This window comes from Globicephala melas, chromosome 14 (assembly GCF_963455315.2).
Source record: "Globicephala melas chromosome 14, mGloMel1.2, whole genome shotgun sequence".
Lineage (NCBI taxonomy): Eukaryota > Metazoa > Chordata > Mammalia > Artiodactyla > Delphinidae > Globicephala > Globicephala melas.
In genome coordinates, this window is record NC_083327.1 from 17,342,630 (window position 1) to 17,361,268 (window position 18,639).

At 38.2% G+C, this 18,639-nt stretch overlaps 1 protein-coding gene across 1 annotated transcript in view; it reads right to left on the minus strand.

Moving 5' to 3' along the window:
• UBE3D (ubiquitin protein ligase E3D) overlaps window positions 1-18,639 on the minus strand; it is a 162,391-nt gene that overhangs the window by 114,715 nt on the left and 29,037 nt on the right. Inside the window, exons 5-8 of the mRNA XM_030859388.2 lie at window positions 17,508-17,577; window positions 8,974-9,043; window positions 7,431-7,539; window positions 3,969-4,132 (exon numbers count right to left, since the gene is read on the minus strand). Of these exons, the coding sequence (XP_030715248.2) occupies window positions 3,969-4,132; window positions 7,431-7,539; window positions 8,974-9,043; window positions 17,508-17,577 (413 nt within the window). The remainder of the gene's footprint in view (window positions 1-3,968; window positions 4,133-7,430; window positions 7,540-8,973; window positions 9,044-17,507; window positions 17,578-18,639) is intronic.

Consider the following 18,639-nt stretch of genomic DNA (forward strand, 5'->3'; position numbering starts at 1 on the left):
CCCCATGTGCCAAAAATATGCCAGGGAGTCTATGGTTTGCTCTGTCATGCCCCAAAAGAAAGAAATGAATGTCCTTAAAAGACAAAAGTAAATAACTAACACGATGCTTACTCAACCTGAGAAATTTCCTCCCCACCTTTGGAGGACCCAGAGGCAAACAGTAGGAGGAGGAAAAGCACAACAGAAGTAGGTTTATAGAACAGGCAAACTGAAGTAATAAATTCATTTACTGGATGTCAACTCATCCCCAAGACACATGGAGTTAAAAAAAGTCCACTAATAAACACAGCAGAATACAATGGACTATATATTTATATATATATATTTATAGTCCATTACATCCCAGTGTCACAGGGATTTGTTAAAAATACATGAAATGATGGGACAGGTGCACTGCTTCCTTGTTAACACTCCTGAAGAAAGGCAGTACAAAGATCCTTCACAATAATGAATACAAGGTTCACCACCATAACTAAAGCTACAATCACTTCCTTTTTCATGATACCCAAAAGTTGTCCAAAAACGGGCACATCCAGACTAGTAACTCCTTTGGGTTCTCATTCACCAGTCTGTAAAGGCAAGCTATGGTAACAAGAACAAACAGTCACCAATAGATGAACATTACTTATCAAATACAAGGACAAGCAGAAAACTATGTGTGATTCACTTCACAAATGTTTCATAGACGTAAACATAAATTGCACGTTTTGAGCACTTCTACGAGCACTCATCTAGATGGAGTGATGAGTAAGACCATCAAGGTCCTGGCTCACCTGGAGTTTACAGCCCGGTGCAGGAATTCCAGTAAAATCATCAAACATTTGGGAAAAGCAACACCATGAAAGGCAGTACCAAACACAATGCTTTTTTTCTTCTTTTTTTCCAAAAGAGAAGAGTTAATATCCAAGGAACAAGAGTTAATTGAAAAAACAGAAGACTTTTAAGTATAATTATGATTCTCACAGAGACTGAGGACAGATTATGACATTAGAGAAAATCTTGAATAAACACTTACATTTAGACACCTCTGAAAGAAATCTTAGAAATCAAGGATAAAGAGAGAATCCTTAAGGTTTTCAGAGAGACAAAATAGGTACAAGACATTTCCAGATATTCAAGGATTGACTACAGTCCAAGTTTAAAAGAGCTATTGGACTTTATCAAATCAAACAATTGGAACAAAGAATCATGAGTTTAAAAAATTGTAAAAATATACATACAATGTAATACTATTTGTAAATATTTTTAAAACCATCAAGCAATCCTGTATGTTTTTATGGAAACAGACTTACACAATAAAAACATTTATGGTCATAATGCACGAGTATAAGTAAGAAGTAAGCAAAAGGGGTAGAGCTTTGGCTTGATACTTCTTTAAGAAGAGACAACCACCATCATCAGAATCAGAAAGGGAGAGAGTGCATTCGGGAGGGAGCAAGAGAGTGAATGTGAAACTCTGTTAAGAGTCGTTTCTTGTTTTGGTGAAGACAATGGATACTAGATAAATCTAGATATTGACAGCTTTGAAAAAAAAGTATAAGGATATATATTAAAAATTTAAGGGCTTCCCTGGTGGCACAGTGGTTGAGAGTCTGCCTGCCGATGCATGGGACATGGGTTCATGCCCCGGTCCGGGAGGATCCCACCTGCCGCGGAGCGGCTGGGCCCGTGAGCCATGGCCGCTGAGCCTGCGCGTCCGGAGCCTGTGCTCCGCAACGGGAGAGGCCACAACACTGAGAGGCCCGCGTACCGCAAAAAAAAAAAAAAAAAAAAAAAATTTAAGGTTAACCATTAAAAATCATTTTGAAATAGATTTTTTTTTTTACATTCAAATCATTACAGGAAAGAAATGACACAGAGAAGCCAACCAATGTAAAAGTTAGCAGACTAAGTTCAACTACCTCAGTAATCACAATAAATGTAAATTAATTAAGTTTACTATTAAAATAAACAGACTGTCACATTGGAGTTTTAAAATATCCAGCTACATGTTGTTTACAAGGTTAATGTTAATAAGATATATACCTAAGATAAAATAACACACAACTGAAAAAACACAAATGGAAAAAGATCAATAATTTTTTAAAAAGGAAAGTAAATATAGCAATAATAACATCAAATTAGAATTAAAGAAAAATAACATAAAATGAAAGGAGAGAAAAATCTTATCGATGAAATACACAATTAGTCAAGTCGTTATGGCACAAACCTTTCATGTACCTAATTACATAGCTTCAAAATATATACTGCAAAAACAGGCATCAAAACCAGAAGAAAATGACTTTTCCATTATCACAGCATGAGATTTAACATACCCTTCTCAAAATATCCACGTTTCAAATAAATTAAAAAGAGGAATAAAATGTTTTAATAAATTTGACTATATAAATCTAAATACATAAAGGTATACACCACGCATATACACCCCTCAACAAAGTCCCCAGAACATCAAATACATAAGCCATATTCTCTGATCATGCTTCAATAAAACACAAGGAGAGTCAACTGAATCTGTTTCATTTAGACTGGCATCAGATGGGCAAAAATCTACGTAGCAGCTTGGGTGAGGGTGTAGGGAAATGGGCATTTATAGAAACTTTATGTGGGAGTATAAATTTGCAATGCCTTTTTGCAAAATAATTTGATATTACCTATTAAATTTTAAATGTTACACCCTTTGACTTAGTGATTCTACTTTTAGAAATACCTCATTAAAAAGTACACATAATTGCAAAACAAATATACAACATACAGTGGAATACTAATTATAGCAGCAAAAAAGTAATAACCCAAATATCCAGCAACAGAAAAATGGTTAAATTACTTACAGTACATCCATTTCATAAAATGTCAAGCACTGACATGGAAAGCATCTCCAAGACACAGTGTGTTGTTGTTTTGTTTTTTGTTTTTTTTAAGTATAAAAAAATACACATGCATCCTGCAAATTATGTTAAGATGCAAAATGGAAAAAAAGTGGAAAAATTCACAACATACTTTTTTCTTCTGGAGAGAGACATGATGGAGAACTTTCACAGTTTACTTTATGTAAGTCTCTACTGTTTGAATATTTTATAACTCGAACTGCTTGCATAATTCAAAGAAAAGAAAAGACAAGCAATAATTTTTAAAAATTTCTTATTTACTTCCCAGAAGAAGACTGGGATCTTTCTGTTCTTAGTACAAATTTGATCAAACCCATCAGAGAGTACAGGACAAGTATAAACTTCCAATCTGTTTAAATAAGAACATTTTCTGTTCCCTCTGCCAAGAATGCTCTTCCTCAGATATGGCTCACTCCCTCACTGCCTTCAAGTTTTCCACTTAAATATCATTTTATCTGAGGAACCTTCTTTGACTTTTCAGTACAAAATGCCAACCTCCTACACCCTACTAACTTGCTTTACGTTTCACACCTGTGTCTCAGTGTCTTTGTCTTTAAAATGGGGTGATAAGTGTACCTACCCCACAGGGTTGTTGTTGGGCTTAAAGGAGCGAGAAGCCCTCAGATGAGCTCCTGACTTACAGGAAGAGCCATATCAGTTTTTGATGTTTTGTCTGTTTTGTTTATGGCCTGCTTTCTTTCTCCCTATGAGGATGACAACCCCAGGAGGCAGGGGCTGCGTTTTGTTCACAACTGTATCCCAGTGCCTGGAAAGTGTTTATCAGTAAATAGTCATAGCTGTTGAAGCCTGATTTAGTCCTGCAGTCATATGTACAGACAGCTGAGATTACAAAAAAAAAAAAAAAAGACCAATTATTTTCAGTAAAAGCAAGCTTTCTGCACATGAGCATGAACAACCTGTAATGATTCAACCCATTTTTAAAGCACAATGGGTAGCAGTATGATTGCCAGAGCATCAAGTAGGGAAGTGGTACAGTCCCATTTAATTCCTTAATGTCTTAACACCAATGTGGCAACAGAAACGAAAACAAATGTGGAGGGAGAAAACAAAAGGATGACTTACTCTGCATTCCTGCCTTTGATGCATGGCTGGTAGAGGACCTTAACAGCATTCCAGGCAGAACTGGAATTGGCCTTCAATAAGTCTTCCAACAGAGGGAATTTTTTGATACTTGTGGAACTTTCCAAAGCTTCAATCACCAAAGTGTCTGAGTTTAAAAGCCATAGCTAAAGACACGGAGAGAAAAGTCCAAGTACAAGAATATCACAACCCTATTCATACCTCATACCACCACTCAAAAAAACAAAAACAAAACCATAAAAAAAAGACAAAACTATACAACACCAGAAAAAATATCACATATATAACTTTTAAGTAGGGTAAGACTTTCAAAGTATAACCTTTGGTAGAGCCACTGACATCATAAAGTTTTTAAAGAAAAGACAACTGATTAAGAGAAAATATTTAATACATACAAAGTTATGGTCCATAATATATAGAGCTCCTAGCAATCAATAAGAGAAAAAAAAAAAAAAAAGCCCAAGAGAAATACAGGCGAAGAATATGAACAGAACTGAACAGAATATAAACAGAAAAAATAAGTGATAAATATAAAAAATGTTAACATAACTAGTAATAAGGAAATGCAAAATTCTGTGCCACCACTTTTCACTTATCAGATTGGCAAATACAAAATGATTGATAACAGTCAGCTCAGAAGAGGGGTTTGGAGCAGGTATTCCCACATGTTGCTCATGGAAGACTGTTTTGGGATTTGGACACAGGTGATTCACTGAGGAAATACTCTCAGGAGAAAGGGAGAGAGGGCAAGAAGATAAGGCAGGGTAGCCAACAATGTGGACTCAGCCTGATCTCACAGGGAGCTCTGAAGCCTGAATTCCACCTACAGAGTCTGTCCCATCTTGAGACAGGAGATGGCAGGTTTTGTAGCCCAGGGTCGGGTCATTGGCCGTGGGCTGAGTAGGGCAGGGGTGGGGGACGGCGGAGGACAGGAAACTCCCGGGCCAGGCAGCATCTGTCAGGATGGGACAAGTCTCTGGAGGAGACAGCGACCATGAGCCGTGAGCAGGCAACATTCTCAGCAATGGGAAAGGGGGGGGACCAGCCGAGGAGAGGGGACCTGGGGGGAGGGGGGGCACCAAGAATGTCTATAAGGGGGCTTCCCTGGTGGCGCAGTGGTTGAGAGTCCGCCTGCCGATGCAGGGGACACGGGTTCGTGCACCGGTCCGGGAAGATCCCACATGCTGCGGAGCGGCTGGGCCCGTGAGCCATGGCCGCTGAGCCTGCACGTCCGGAGCCTGTGCTCCGCAATGCGAGAGGTCACGACAGTGAGAGGCCCGCGTACCGCAAAAAAAAAAAAAAAGAAGGTCTATAAGGGATAAAGGATGTTCACAAGGGATAAATTAGTCCAACTTTTTAGAGGTGACAATTATCAGAGTTTAAAATACACAAATTCCAATACTGCATAAGATGAGAAAGATCTGTTTCTGAAGTACTAAAATACATGTGCAAAGAGGATTTTCCCCTCAGCACTGTCTTTACCGGCCATACAGTGGAATTCTACTCATTAGGAAAAGTCCAATCCATATTTACACTAACAAGAAACAAGCCTCACGATACCTGGTTGTGTGAAGAATGCATGTTGAAGAACAATGCTAATCACATCATCATGTTATTTTTACAAATACCTGTGGGCGTATGTACATAGAACTGTAAACAGGGAAAAGAATGATGAAGTATGCATGTCAGACTGTTAATGATTACCTCCGGATGGTATGACACAGCGGGGCAGAAGAGGGGACAGGACAGGGGGACTACCACTTCTTTTATGTTCTTCACGTTGTCAGAATGTGTTTCAAGACTGTATTACTTTTATAAAAAAAAATTTTTTTTAATTTAAATATACATTAGTAGTAAGTTTAGAAAGTTCCTACTCCTGATTTTCAACTTGAAAACTTTGCAATAAAAGGAAATTAAGGGAATTCCCTGGTGGCCCAGTGGCTAGGACTCCGCACTTCCACGTGCAGAGGGCACGGGTTTGATCCCTGGTCAGGGAACTAAGACCCCGCAAGGTGCGCGGTACGGCCGAAAAAAAAAGGTGAAAAAAAAAAAAATAAGACTGATTTCAGACTAGGACTATGAGGTATACTTAGCATCAACCTGAGTTAGAAAATATTTTAGCTTTGAATAGAAATTATCTGGAATTAGAGAAGCATGGGGTCCCTGTGCTGGATGGACAGCCACAAAGCAACACCTAATAATCACGTCAATCCCTCTCTCCTTTTAGCTACCATGCTCCCTTATTAGCTTGCGAGGTCCTCAAAGGCATTTTTGGTTCTATCTTGAGCACCCAGGACAGTGTCTTTCAAATAAGAAGTACTCAATATATGTTTACTGGTTGAATAAAGCAGGCGTGGAGGCAGAGAAGAGACAGAGGCCCTCGATCTTGGATTTTCACATTATGTCCCCAATTGTTTTCTGCAGAACGTTATTTTTGACAGGAGCAGTTTAATATTAAGTGCTTGTGGTACATGTAGGGGATGATTCTGCTAACTGCGGAGGCTTTTCTCCAAAACTTGCTACTACGTCTCAAACATCCAAGTGCTGAAATCAGGATCTCAAAGAGATCTCTGCACTCCCATGTTCGCTGCAGCACTGTTTACAATAGCCAAGATGCAGAAACAACCTAACTGTCCACCAGTGATGAATGGATGAAGAAAATGTGGTACATACACCCTATGGAATATTATTTAGCCTCTGAAAAGAAAGAAATCTTGTAATATGCAACAGTACAGATGAACCTCAAGGACATCATGATAAATAAGACAAGTCAGACACAGCAGGATAATAATACATGATTCCACTTACACGAGGAATCTAAAATAGTCTATCTCATAGAAGCAGAAAGCAGAATGCCGGTTGCCAGGCGCTGGAGGGAGGGAAGAATGGGGAGTTGTTAATCAAAGGGTATAAAGTTTTAGTTGGGCAAGGTGAGTAAGTTCTAGAGACCGGTTCTACAACACTGCGCCTATAACTAACAATGCTGTATTGTGCATTGAAAAATCTGTAAAGAGGGTAGATCACGTTAGGTGTTCTTACCACACACACACAAAACAATAAAAACAAAAACAGGAGCAACAGAACGTATTTTAACCATAAGAGTATCCAATGGGGAAAAAAGTGAGAAAGACAGAATTGTGTTACGCTGACCGAGAAAGCCATTAAAAACTAAGAGTAGAAAAACTTCACCTTGTGGCATGAGCTTCTACCGAGGAATCAGGTTGTAGTTGTCTCTAAATCCCTAGTACCTAGCACGCAGAGACACTTAAATCACTTGTTCAATTAAGGGGATTTGATTTGTGAATTAAACTGAGGTTAAAAACTCAATTTTTCATCATTTATTTTCTAGACCCGAGAATTAAGAAAAAAGAATGACAAAAACCAAAGAATTTCTGAGACTCTGGATTACTAGGCTACAAAAAGCTGGGTGAAATCATTTCTTACCAAGATGTACGCTTTGCCGTCGTGTCCTTGAAGAGTGAATCTAAAAGTGCTTCTAGCAGAGGAGAGTTCCACCAGGCACTGGGCAATAACGCTCTGTACAAACTGAGACCTGTTTGAACACAAACCAGTTTTCACAATGTGCCTCTCGTAATAAGTCTAAATACCCACAGGGCACCTATAAGGCAGAGGTGGGTGCATGCTGGACTTTTCTATATGCTGCCCATCCCCTCACAACCTGTGCTAATTTTAATCGACTGTAATGTATTTGTGCTTGCCCCAGTCTTTCTATAACCCATTCTTTGATCCTTAATACATTTTCCACCCCAAACCTAACTATTCCTCCCACTAAATAAAAAAATACTGTTAGACAAGTCAATATTCCATTTGTGCTGCGGCACATTCAACAGTGAATAACTAAGTTAAAAAAGAAGGTAAGAGGGCTTCCCTGGTGGCGCAGTGGTTGAGAGTCTGCCTGCTGATGCAGGGGACACGGGTTCATGCCCCGGTCCGGGAGGATCCCATATGCAGTGGAGCGGCTGGGCCCGTGAGCTATGGCCTCTGAGCCTGTGCGTCCGGAGCCTGTGCTCCGCAACGGGAGAGGCCACACAACAGTGAGAGGCCCACGTACCGAAAAAAAAAAAAAGAAGGTAAGAAATTTCCTCCCAAACATTAGACAGTATTATCTCCAATGTTTTCCATTTGTATCCCCTCTGAGTGTCAGATCTGAGGTAAAGAATCAAAGTATTTATAGGAGGATAAAGTTCAAGGTTATATTCAGAGAGCCATAATTTTTAGACATCAATAAATTAGCTGAAATAAAGACATACTACAGTTAACTTTCATTTGCAAGACTAAAAAGATTCTAAGAAAAGAAACACTAATGGATTGAGTGGCTAAGTAACATTCTTTTTAAAAACACACAAGTCATTTGAAAACTAACCCATGTTTCAAGTAAGTTAAATTAATACCAGAAATAATTATTCAAAAACCTATTGATGATTATATCATAAAACCTTGGGTATCTAGCACATAAAAAGAACACAGGGCTTCCCTGGTGGCACAGTGGTTGAGAGTCCGCCTGCTGATGCAGGGGACACAGGTTTGTGCCCTGGTCGGGGAAGATCCCACATGCCGCGGAGCGGCTGGGCCCGTGAGCCATGGCCGCTGAGCCTGTGTGTCCGGAGCCTGTGCTCCGCAATGGGAGAGGCCACAACAGTGAGAGGTCTGCGTATCACAAAGAAAAAAAAAAAAAAGAAACACAAAAAACTTTCAGAACTAGAAGATTTATAAGAGCACATCTGTCTATACCATTATGCAAGCAAACCATCAATAAATCCTCAAATCTTTCATATCTGTGGTTTGGTTCCACTACCTAAAAACCTTTCCAAAGACTTTTATTTTTCCTTTCCAAACGAAGAGGAGTATAAATAAAAATGAATTCCCAAATAATCACTTACAATAAATAATTATAATTAATAATTCCCAAATACCTATCTTTCCTTACATGTGAAATTACAGAACACACTTAATTAGCTATTTGTACCTTGGTATGATGGGAAAATTTCTTTCAGATGGCTGAATAATTATCTCTGTCATATAAAACTTAGTGGTTTCTAGAAACAAAAAATAAGAATATTAAAAGATCTCCCCAATACATTAATATTTCTACTGTGGACATGCTGGTTTCAAATTAAGACATTCCAAACCAAATATTCGTTATACTGGTACAATTACTATTTAGTAAAACTTTTCCAAAAATGACTTAGTGTCAGAAGACAAAGCAATGATGGCTACAAGGAGACAGTCTGAGACTTCAGGTAACTCGGTGTTGTTTTAGAAGAGCACATGGCCAGGTGAGCCTGGTACAGCAAGACTCTGTTCACACGTATGCAAGGTCATAATAACTAGTCACATCACAGCCAAAGCCCACTCACCTAAAAATTAGTCATTTGGTTTCCTCATTTCTACAGAGTAGCCACAAAACTAGGAGTCACTGAAAAAGGCTTTTTAATCACAGTATTCTAAAGCCCATGAACAGAAGCTGTGAACCTCACGTTGATATTTACCCAGAATCTCACTGAGTCGATTAATGTACAACTGTTACCAAATCTGGTTACCTGAGTCCTTCATTTACAGAAAAATTTAAACAGTAAACTAAATATTTAATAGAACTGAATATAAACATAACCATTTTGGATTTTTTTAAAAATCCATGAAAAATGTTCACTCACTAGTAATGAAATGGAAATTAAAATATTTTTCAGCATCAAATAAATAAAATATTTCTGAATGATAAAGTGCAGCAGCAATGAAGATATGGAGAACTGGATACACTTACATTCTGCTGTCAGGAGTGCAAATAATAAATTTCTGGAAAGCCATTTGGTGAAGGCCTTAAAAATGTTTATATATTTTGACACCATAATTAAATGCCTAAAAATTTATCTCAAAGAAATACTCACAGATATCTGTAACATTTATCTATTAAGAGGCTTATAATATTAATAGAAAAATACTGAAATTTCTAAAAATTGAGGATGGTTGGATTAAATAAACAACTATACATTTAGGCAAGAGAATTATATACAGTCATTAAAAATGGTGTGCTAACAATTTTTTAATTGTTTTAATAAGATGGCAAGTTGTTCCTTGTAGAGTTTCTATAAATGTTTACAACTGCTCAGTATAACACACAGAAAAAGGCAAAAAAACAAATTTAGAAGTTTAACAGATTATTATATATCTCGAGTTATGATGATGAAGTTATACATTTCCCCTTGAAGTCCAATTTTTCACTTTACTATTTTGAAGTCATGTTATTAGATACAGAATTGAACCTTTTAACATTATAAAGTGATCCCTTTTGTCCCAGCTGTTGTTAAACTATAATTTAATTCCATAATTTTAATCCCACAAGGTATTATTGATTTACACAGTTAACATTCATTTAGTGTCACCCACATATTTACCACTTTCTTCCCAATCCTTCTTGAACTTAGACTTTCTATCTGGGATCGTTTTCTTTTACTTAATATACAGGTAAAATTTCTTTTCATATGAAACCAAACCATTAGAATTGAATTATCCTAGCTTTTGTTTGACAAAGAATATATTTATCTTTGTCTTGATTCTTTCGTATTAGGACATTTTCTCCTGATATAAAATCCTAGGTTAGCAGTTTTTTTAAGCTACTCTTTTTTTTTTTTTTTTTTTTTCTGTACGCGGGCCTCTCACTGTTGTGGCCTCTCCCGTTGCACAGCACAGGCTCCGGGCACGCAGGTTCAGCGGCCATGGCTCACGGGCCCAGCCGCTCCGCGGCATGTGGGATCTTCCCGGACCGGGGCACGAACCCGTGTTCCCTGCATCGGCACGCGGACTCCCAACCACTGCGCCACCAGGGAAGCCCCCTAGGTTAGCAGTTTTTAACCTTTGTGTACACTATCATTCCACTGTCTTCAAACCTCTATTTCTGCTATTCCTTTGAAGGTGATGTCATTTTTCCTTGGTTACTTTTAAGATTTTCTTTTCTTTTTTTAATTTTTCTGCCATATCACTGATGTGTCTAGCTATAGACTTCTTTTTATTTCTCTTACTTGGGCCTCATCTAAGTAGAATTCATTGGACTTCAAACTACAAACTGTTGTTCATCATTTTTGCAAAATTCTCAGCAATTATCTCTTCAAATACTGCCTATGCTCTATTCTATTTCTCTTTTCCTTCTAGAAGTCTGATTAAACATACATTAGATCTCCTCTGTGTTTTATGTCTCCTACCCTCTCTTCTATATTTTTTACCTTCTTGTGTCTTTGTGCTGGATTACAGATTTTTCTTCTCATCTATCTTCTGTTCATTAACTCGTTCTCCATGCTGTACCTAACCTGCTGTTAAACTACCCACTGAGTTTTCAATTTCAATTATATTTTTCAGAATTTTTTTAGAATTTTTTAGAAATTCTTTTCCAAATATGCTTAGTGTTATAGTTTCCTTTTCCTTTTGATATCTTCAAACCTGTCTTTTGTATTGTTAAAAACAGTAAGCATGGTTGTTTTACAGTTTACATCTGATAATTCCAATAACATAAGTCTGTTTCTATTGTTTGCTATTTTTGTTAGTTCTTGTGGATGGATGTTGTTTACTTGTGTGCTTATTTATGTTTGGTTGTATGGTAAACACTGTACTTGCCAAATTATTTGTGGGAATAATATGAGTTTTATAAGGAAAGTATTTTCCTCCAGAGGTGATTTGCATTTGATTTTCCCAGGCTCATGGCATTATGTCTAGGCCAACGCAGACTAAGTTAAAGATTTGAAATTCCTAATGTCCCAAAGAACTGATACCTGTCTGTAATTCCACAGGCTTGTTTCACTTCTGATTCACCTTTACTGTGTGAAGGTGAATGGTACAGCCATTCAGGCTCTCGTATTTTTGTACAGTCACCTACTAGGTTCTTACTTTGTGTAGTCTTTGACTTCTGTCCTTACTTCTCAAAGCAATCAAAAGTTCTACTTTTAAAGAACTGGAAAATGGCAGGGAAAAGGTGTTTTTCCATTTTATGCTAACCTCTTTTGAGTTTGCTTTTGTGCTAATTAACCCACATATTTTCCATTTATCTTGCTCTTCATTCCTTCCTATGGATCCCAATTACCATAGCTTTCCTTAGCACTGTCAGCCTGAAGAACTTTCCTTAGCATTGTCTGCTAGTAATGCATTATTTCCATCTGTTTATAGAAAAATGTCTTTATTTTTGCCTTCATTTTTGAAGCAGAGCTTTGCTGGATATAGATTAGATGAAAGGTGTTTTTGTTTGTTTTCCCCCCAGCATTTTTTTTTAATAAATTTATTTATTTTATTTATTTATTTTTGGCTGTGTGGGGTTTTCGTTGCTGCACATGGGCTTTCTCTAGTTGCAGCAAGAGGGGGCTTCTCTTTGTTGTGGGGGGTGGGCCTCTCATTGTCGTGGCTTCTTTTGTTGTGGAGCACGGGCTCCAGGCATGCGGGCTTCAGTAGTTGTGGCACGCGGGCTCAGTAGTTGTGGCTCACGGGCTCTAGAGCGCAAGCTCAGTAGTTGTGGCACATGGGCTTCGTTGCTCCGTGGCATGTGGGATCTTCCTGGACCAGGGCTCGAACCCGTGTCCCCTGCATTGGCAGGCAGATTCTTAACCACTGCGCTACCAGGGAAGCCCCTCCCGCAGCATTTTGAATATCTCATTTTAGTGTATTCTGGCCATCATTACTTCTATAAGAAGTTGGCCTTAATGCTTAATGAAATCCCTATATGTGATGCTTTGTTTTCTCTTGCTACTTTCAAGATTCTCTCTTTACCTCTGGCTTTTATCATTTTGACCACAACGTGCCTGGGTGAAATGCTCTTTGTGTTTATCCTACTTGAGATTCACTGCAGTTCTTGGACCCAAAAGTTAAAATGTTTCACCGAATTTGACAAGATTTCAGCCATTTTTTTTCCTACATTTTTTCCTTGACCCTTTCTTTTTCTTCTCACCTTCTAAAGCTTCACTCACACATTTATTGAAACAGTTAAAATTTTTCCACAAATCTGACATTCTCTCCATTTTGAGATTTTTTTTCTCTGTTCTTTGGATTGGTTAGTTTCTATTCATCTATCTTCAAGTTCAACATTTTTTTTCTTCTGTCACCTCAAATATGAGGTTTCAGTAATCTAGTGAATTTTTCTTTTGTTACTGTACTTTTCAGCTCTGTAATTACCAACTGGTTCTTTCTCTGAAGCTTCCAATTTGTTGAGATTTGCTATTAGTTCACTCAAGAGGTTTTCTGTTTTAATTCTTTGCCATATTTATAATTAGCTACTTCAACATCTTTGTCTCCTAATTTAATATTTGTGCTTACTCAGCACCTATTTATTGAGTCGTGCTTTTTCCTTGAGTATGAGTCACTCCTTTTTCTTTCTCTGCATGGCTAATGATTTCTGTAAGAAAGTAGGACATTGTATGTAATACATTGTACCAATTCTGGATTTTGTTTTGTCCTTTTTTTTTTTTAATTTATTTTTATTTATTTATTTTTGGCTGTGTTGGGTCTTCATTGCTGCACACGGGCTTTCTCTAGCTGTGTCAAGTGGGGGCTACTGTTCGTTGCGGCGCACGGGCTTCTCATTGCAGTGGCTTCTCTTGTTGCAGAGCACAGGCTCTAGGGTGTGTGGGCTTCAATAGCTGTGGCACGCGGGCTCAGTAGCTGTGGCTCGTGGGCTCTAGAGTGCAGGCTCAGTAGTTACGGTGCACGGGCTTAGGTGCTCCATGGCATGTGGGATGGTCCTGGACTAGGGCTCGAACCTGTGTCCGAACCCATGTCCCCTTCACTGGCAGGCAGATTCTTAACCACTGGGCCACCAGGGAAGTCCCTTGCTTTGTCCTTTTAAGGGTAATTGGTTTCTGGTCAATTACCAAGCTTGGACTTAAACCGAGAAATATGTCTTCCCACAGTGTGTAGTCACTAATGTCTCTGCTCAGTTCTGTTTTGTTTAGCCTGACTCCCTAGAGAGCATTCACTATCTCTGCACAGTTTGGTCGACCGCAGATTTGGGGAGAGGTTCTGCTCAAATGCCTCAAGCCATTAAGGCTTCCATCTTCTGCTGCCCAAGTTGTGTGTGAATTGAGGAATGCAATCAAAGGCACAGCAAATTTTCTGGTCTCCCCAAGCTTTCAATTCTTATTGGACTCCCTGGCATCTACTGTATGCATGTATAGTTTTGCAATCAGCCAGAGCTGGGTTAAGAAGTTATCAGCTCAGCCCCTCCATGGCCCTCTTGCTTCCAAAATATCCCTCTTAAATTTCTACTTTCTCCTTTGCCTACCCTGAACCAAACCTACCACCTATAGATAATAAAGCTGTGTTTTTTTTTCCTGCCCAAGTCTGGGGGGGCGTGTGAAGTATGTCAATGATCCCAAGCAATAAAAGGTCACAAATTTGCCATTCTAACCCAAGGCAGTAGCAGTTTTTGATAACTACACCTCTCAAATCATTGCTTCATTTTGGTTATTTTCTAGTAGCTGTTCTTCTGAACTTGTACAGTTCAGTACTTGTTTCCTACAGAGTAGAACTATCCATTCTCTTTATGCCACCATTTTTGGGATTAGAGTCCTACTAATTTACTTTTAGAGTAGATGTGGATATAGCTCTCTTACATCACCCCACACACATATTCACATACAATGACCTCCTAATATACTTATATATTACATCATAAAGATTTTTGGTTAAATTGATAATCAGTGTTCACATTATTGTGACCATAATGATACCATGGAAGTGCTTCCTTTTTTGTTCAATCTTCTGTTTTCCTGTAGCACGTAACTGCTTTCTTTTTTCGTGTGTTTAGTTTTTCCAAACACCTTTAGTTAATTCTTCCCATATGATGAAATGGCTTGTCTCAAGATTATTTGTTACATGTAGTCAAACAACTCAACAAATTTACCAGTTTCAGTGTATAACTGAAAAGGTCTTTATTACAGTTTCTCTCCCCTTGCTTCAATCCAGGCTGTAATGCCTGCTGTACATCCCTCACCCTGGGACTTCCTTACCTCATTCTCCTGTGTTGGACAGTCTGTTTCCCCAAATCCCACACTTTCTCTTTTGAGGTTAGATTCCTAGTTTTGGTGATGCATACCCTATGGTAGATTCCTAAGGAAAATGTAACTTTGAGGTCCATGTTTTGAGACCCTGTATTTCCAAATATGTATTTATAATCTTCATACCTGACTGGCAGTTGGACTGTCTATTGAATTATTCTGGGTTGAACATCTTTTTGCTTCTAAATTATGAGGGCATTCTTCATTGTCTTCTAGCTATTAAGAAGTTCAGCACCATTGTAATTCCTAATCCTTTGTACATTACCTGCTTTTTTCTCTCTAGAAACTTCACCCTTGGCGTTTGGAAATCACTCAATTACGTGGCTTTAAGTAGCTTCCCTGTCACCCCTCCATTAATTATATGAGACACTTAGTGGGCTCTTTCAGTTGAGAAACTTAAGCCCTAGCTCTGGGAAATACCTTTCTAATGTGTTTTTGGTATTTCTGTTCTTTGATAATTTCCCCCACCCTGTTGTCTCTATTCTCTCTTTCTAGAATTTCTCCTAGCTAGATGTTGGATGCCCTAAAAGGCTCAATTCATTCACTCATTCAACAAATATTTACTGGGTACCCACTATGTGCCAGATATTGGTCTAAGTGCTGTGGTTATCATGATAAATGAGTTAGACAATATTCCTATCCTCAGGAAACTTACATGATCTTTTTTTTGAAATTTCCTTTCCAATTTTCAACCTCTGTCTTTTGGTCCTGATTTCTGAAATAGTTCCTTAATTTCATTTTCCAGTCCTTTGGCTAGTTTTTTCAAGCTATTACATCTTTAATTCGACATTCTCCGAATTATAGAGATAATATTATTTCATTTCTCCAAGGACATTTATTATGGTTTTTTAAAAGATTTTCCTCTGTTTTATACATAATTTGTTTCTCCTCAATGCGTCTACTCTGTTTACTTGATTATTTATTTGCTTTGGACTCTTTTTACTATTTACTGATTCTCAGCAATCTATTCAGATTTAAGTGTAAGGTAGTAAAATGCTGAGAGGGAGCTCTTGTGTGTAGATATAAGGCTTGTTGAGAGCAGGATGGCTGAATATAAGCTCATCTTTTTGTTGTTACATGACCCCTGAGAATCAGTGTCTGCAGATCTTTTCTCTGGTTAGTACACTTCCATTCCCTTATTCCAAGAAAGGCTGCTCCAATCTCCTACCTTGAGAGCATAAGCAAGTTGCAAGTGGAGAAAGAGTCTTAGGAATCTTATGGCTCCACATACAAACTTTGCATTAATCATCCTGCTTTCAGTCCCTTGTCCCTCTTACCTGCTACCTCTAAACTCTGGCCAGTTCTGGGGATCTACAGTGAGAACTGGCTCACTCCTTATCTAAATGGTCTTCTGCAGACACCAAGGTTGCAGCTTCCTCCACACTGCCAAGTGTGTTCCTACCCGTCTCAGCTCTACAGCTTCCAAAAGAAGTTTGCTTACACCTCTAGTTCACATCACTGTTGCCTCCTCCCCATTTCTCTTTGTCTCTGTGGATGTCCTTTTTTTTTATTCCTTAACTGACATTTTAACTGGGCTTCAGAGAGGAGAGAAAAGCATGAAAAAAATCAATCCACCCTTATTTAAACCGGAAGCCTTAAGATTTTCTAAGTCATTGCTTAAGGGACTTGTTTTCATTCTCCAAAAATGACATTGAGGGCGGCATCCTTTACTACTACTCATTCTTCCTTTTCTGTTCTCTCAGAGCAAGTTATGAGACTCTGATGATCTTAAAAAACAAACCAAAAAAATGCCACCATCTGCCTTCCCTTGAGTACAATAGTTTCACTAAACTCACATCTTCTAATTAATTCTATTAAAAACAATTATTCTTCACCCACAAAGCTAACACAGCATGCTGTAGCTCTCTAGACATTTTCAAACCATATCTTTAAAGAGTGATGCATTTTAATTATCAGGATTTCATTATTATATTGGAAAGTCATATAACATAGGCTCTATGTAAAATGTAATTAACACTATTGGAAAAAAGAACAAGGAAGAGAGTATAAAACTCAAAATGTATCAACAGGTTCTCTGCACCCCCAACCTCCAAGCCTCAAAACACAGCCCTGAGGCACACAACAGCCAGCATCTCCTCCATCATCTCTGGCAACCAATTCTTCTGAATGAGAAGCTGTATTAAGAGAAAAGCTCCAATCTTCTTTAAGATAGACCCAAGTACAAGCTTTATACTATTGCTTTATATCTACAAAGAAGATATGAAATACTGAAAATGACCCGACTTCTTAATGCTTAAAACTCAGTACTATGTACTTACAAAGGTCAAAATACACAAACTTCCTGGCATACTGGATGATATATTAGTTGATTTCTATTTTTAAAAGCATCAATTCTACAACATGTATTAGTCATCTATCTTTCCTATATATTTCCTATAAAAATCTCCTTCTACTGTTTTTTTTTTTTAACAAGAAGGCAATCATTTTGGCTTTTTTATTATGAAATTCTTACCTGATGACACAGTCTCTCCCAACATTACCTTGCAACGCTTACAAATTACTTTGGTATTTGCCTTTGGTTTCTGTAGAACAGAAAAATGTCATTTAAATGTCATTCAGCTTTTCTTAAAAGGAATATATAATTTTAACACGGTCTCTAGAGTATACATTGAACTTTACATTTTATTTTCCCATCTACTAAATACTGGGAATACATTTAGCTTGTATGCATAATTCACGTGCACAGAGATCACTTTTTCCAAGTCTAAACACAAAATGAACAGAATGATTTTTCCAAACTAGTCAGCTCCTGATAATCTACACGTTGCCAAGTAATTTGAACAAGAAGCATCTTACATTTCTAAAAAGCACCTCCAAACATCATTTAGAATAGGCAGGTGCTGGGCAACAAAGGTAGAGAGGGTAGGTGACTTGCCCCAACTCATGTGTCTAGAAAACAGAAGAATTAGAACTTGAACCTATATTATTTTTTTTTTTTTCTTTTTCTTTGGTTCGCGGGCCTCTCACTGCTTCGGCCCCTCCCGTTGCTGAGCACAGGCTCCGGACGCGCAGGCTCAGCCGCCATGGCTCACGGGCCCAGCCGCTCCGCGGCATGTGCGATCTTCCCGGACCGGGGCACGAACCCGTGTCCCCCGCATCGGCAGGCGGACTCTCAACCACTGCGCCACCAGGGAAGCCCGAACCTATATTATTTTGACTCCTAGTCCAGTGCAACTTATGTAAAAGTAATCTATAATTCATAATCACCACTGGAAGTTAAAAATACCTAACCCATTCATATAATTCTATTTTTCCATTTAAGATATGCATTGTACCTGGAAAGATAGTATTCTGGAACAAATTCCTGAAACACTGTTAAACTTTGAAAATCCAACTTTATCATTGGGGATACAGATTAAAACAGCTAGCAGTCACCTAATTATTAAGAAAACAAAAGACTAATCTTTTAGACATACAGAACAGAGGTTGGCAGGGGTGGGCAAAAATGAGTGAAGGTGGTCGAAGGGTACAAACTAATTATAAAACAAATCATGGGGATGTAACGTACAGTATGGCAACTATAGTTAACCATACTGTATTGCATACTTGAGAGTTGCCTCAGTAAATCTTACAAGTTCTCATCA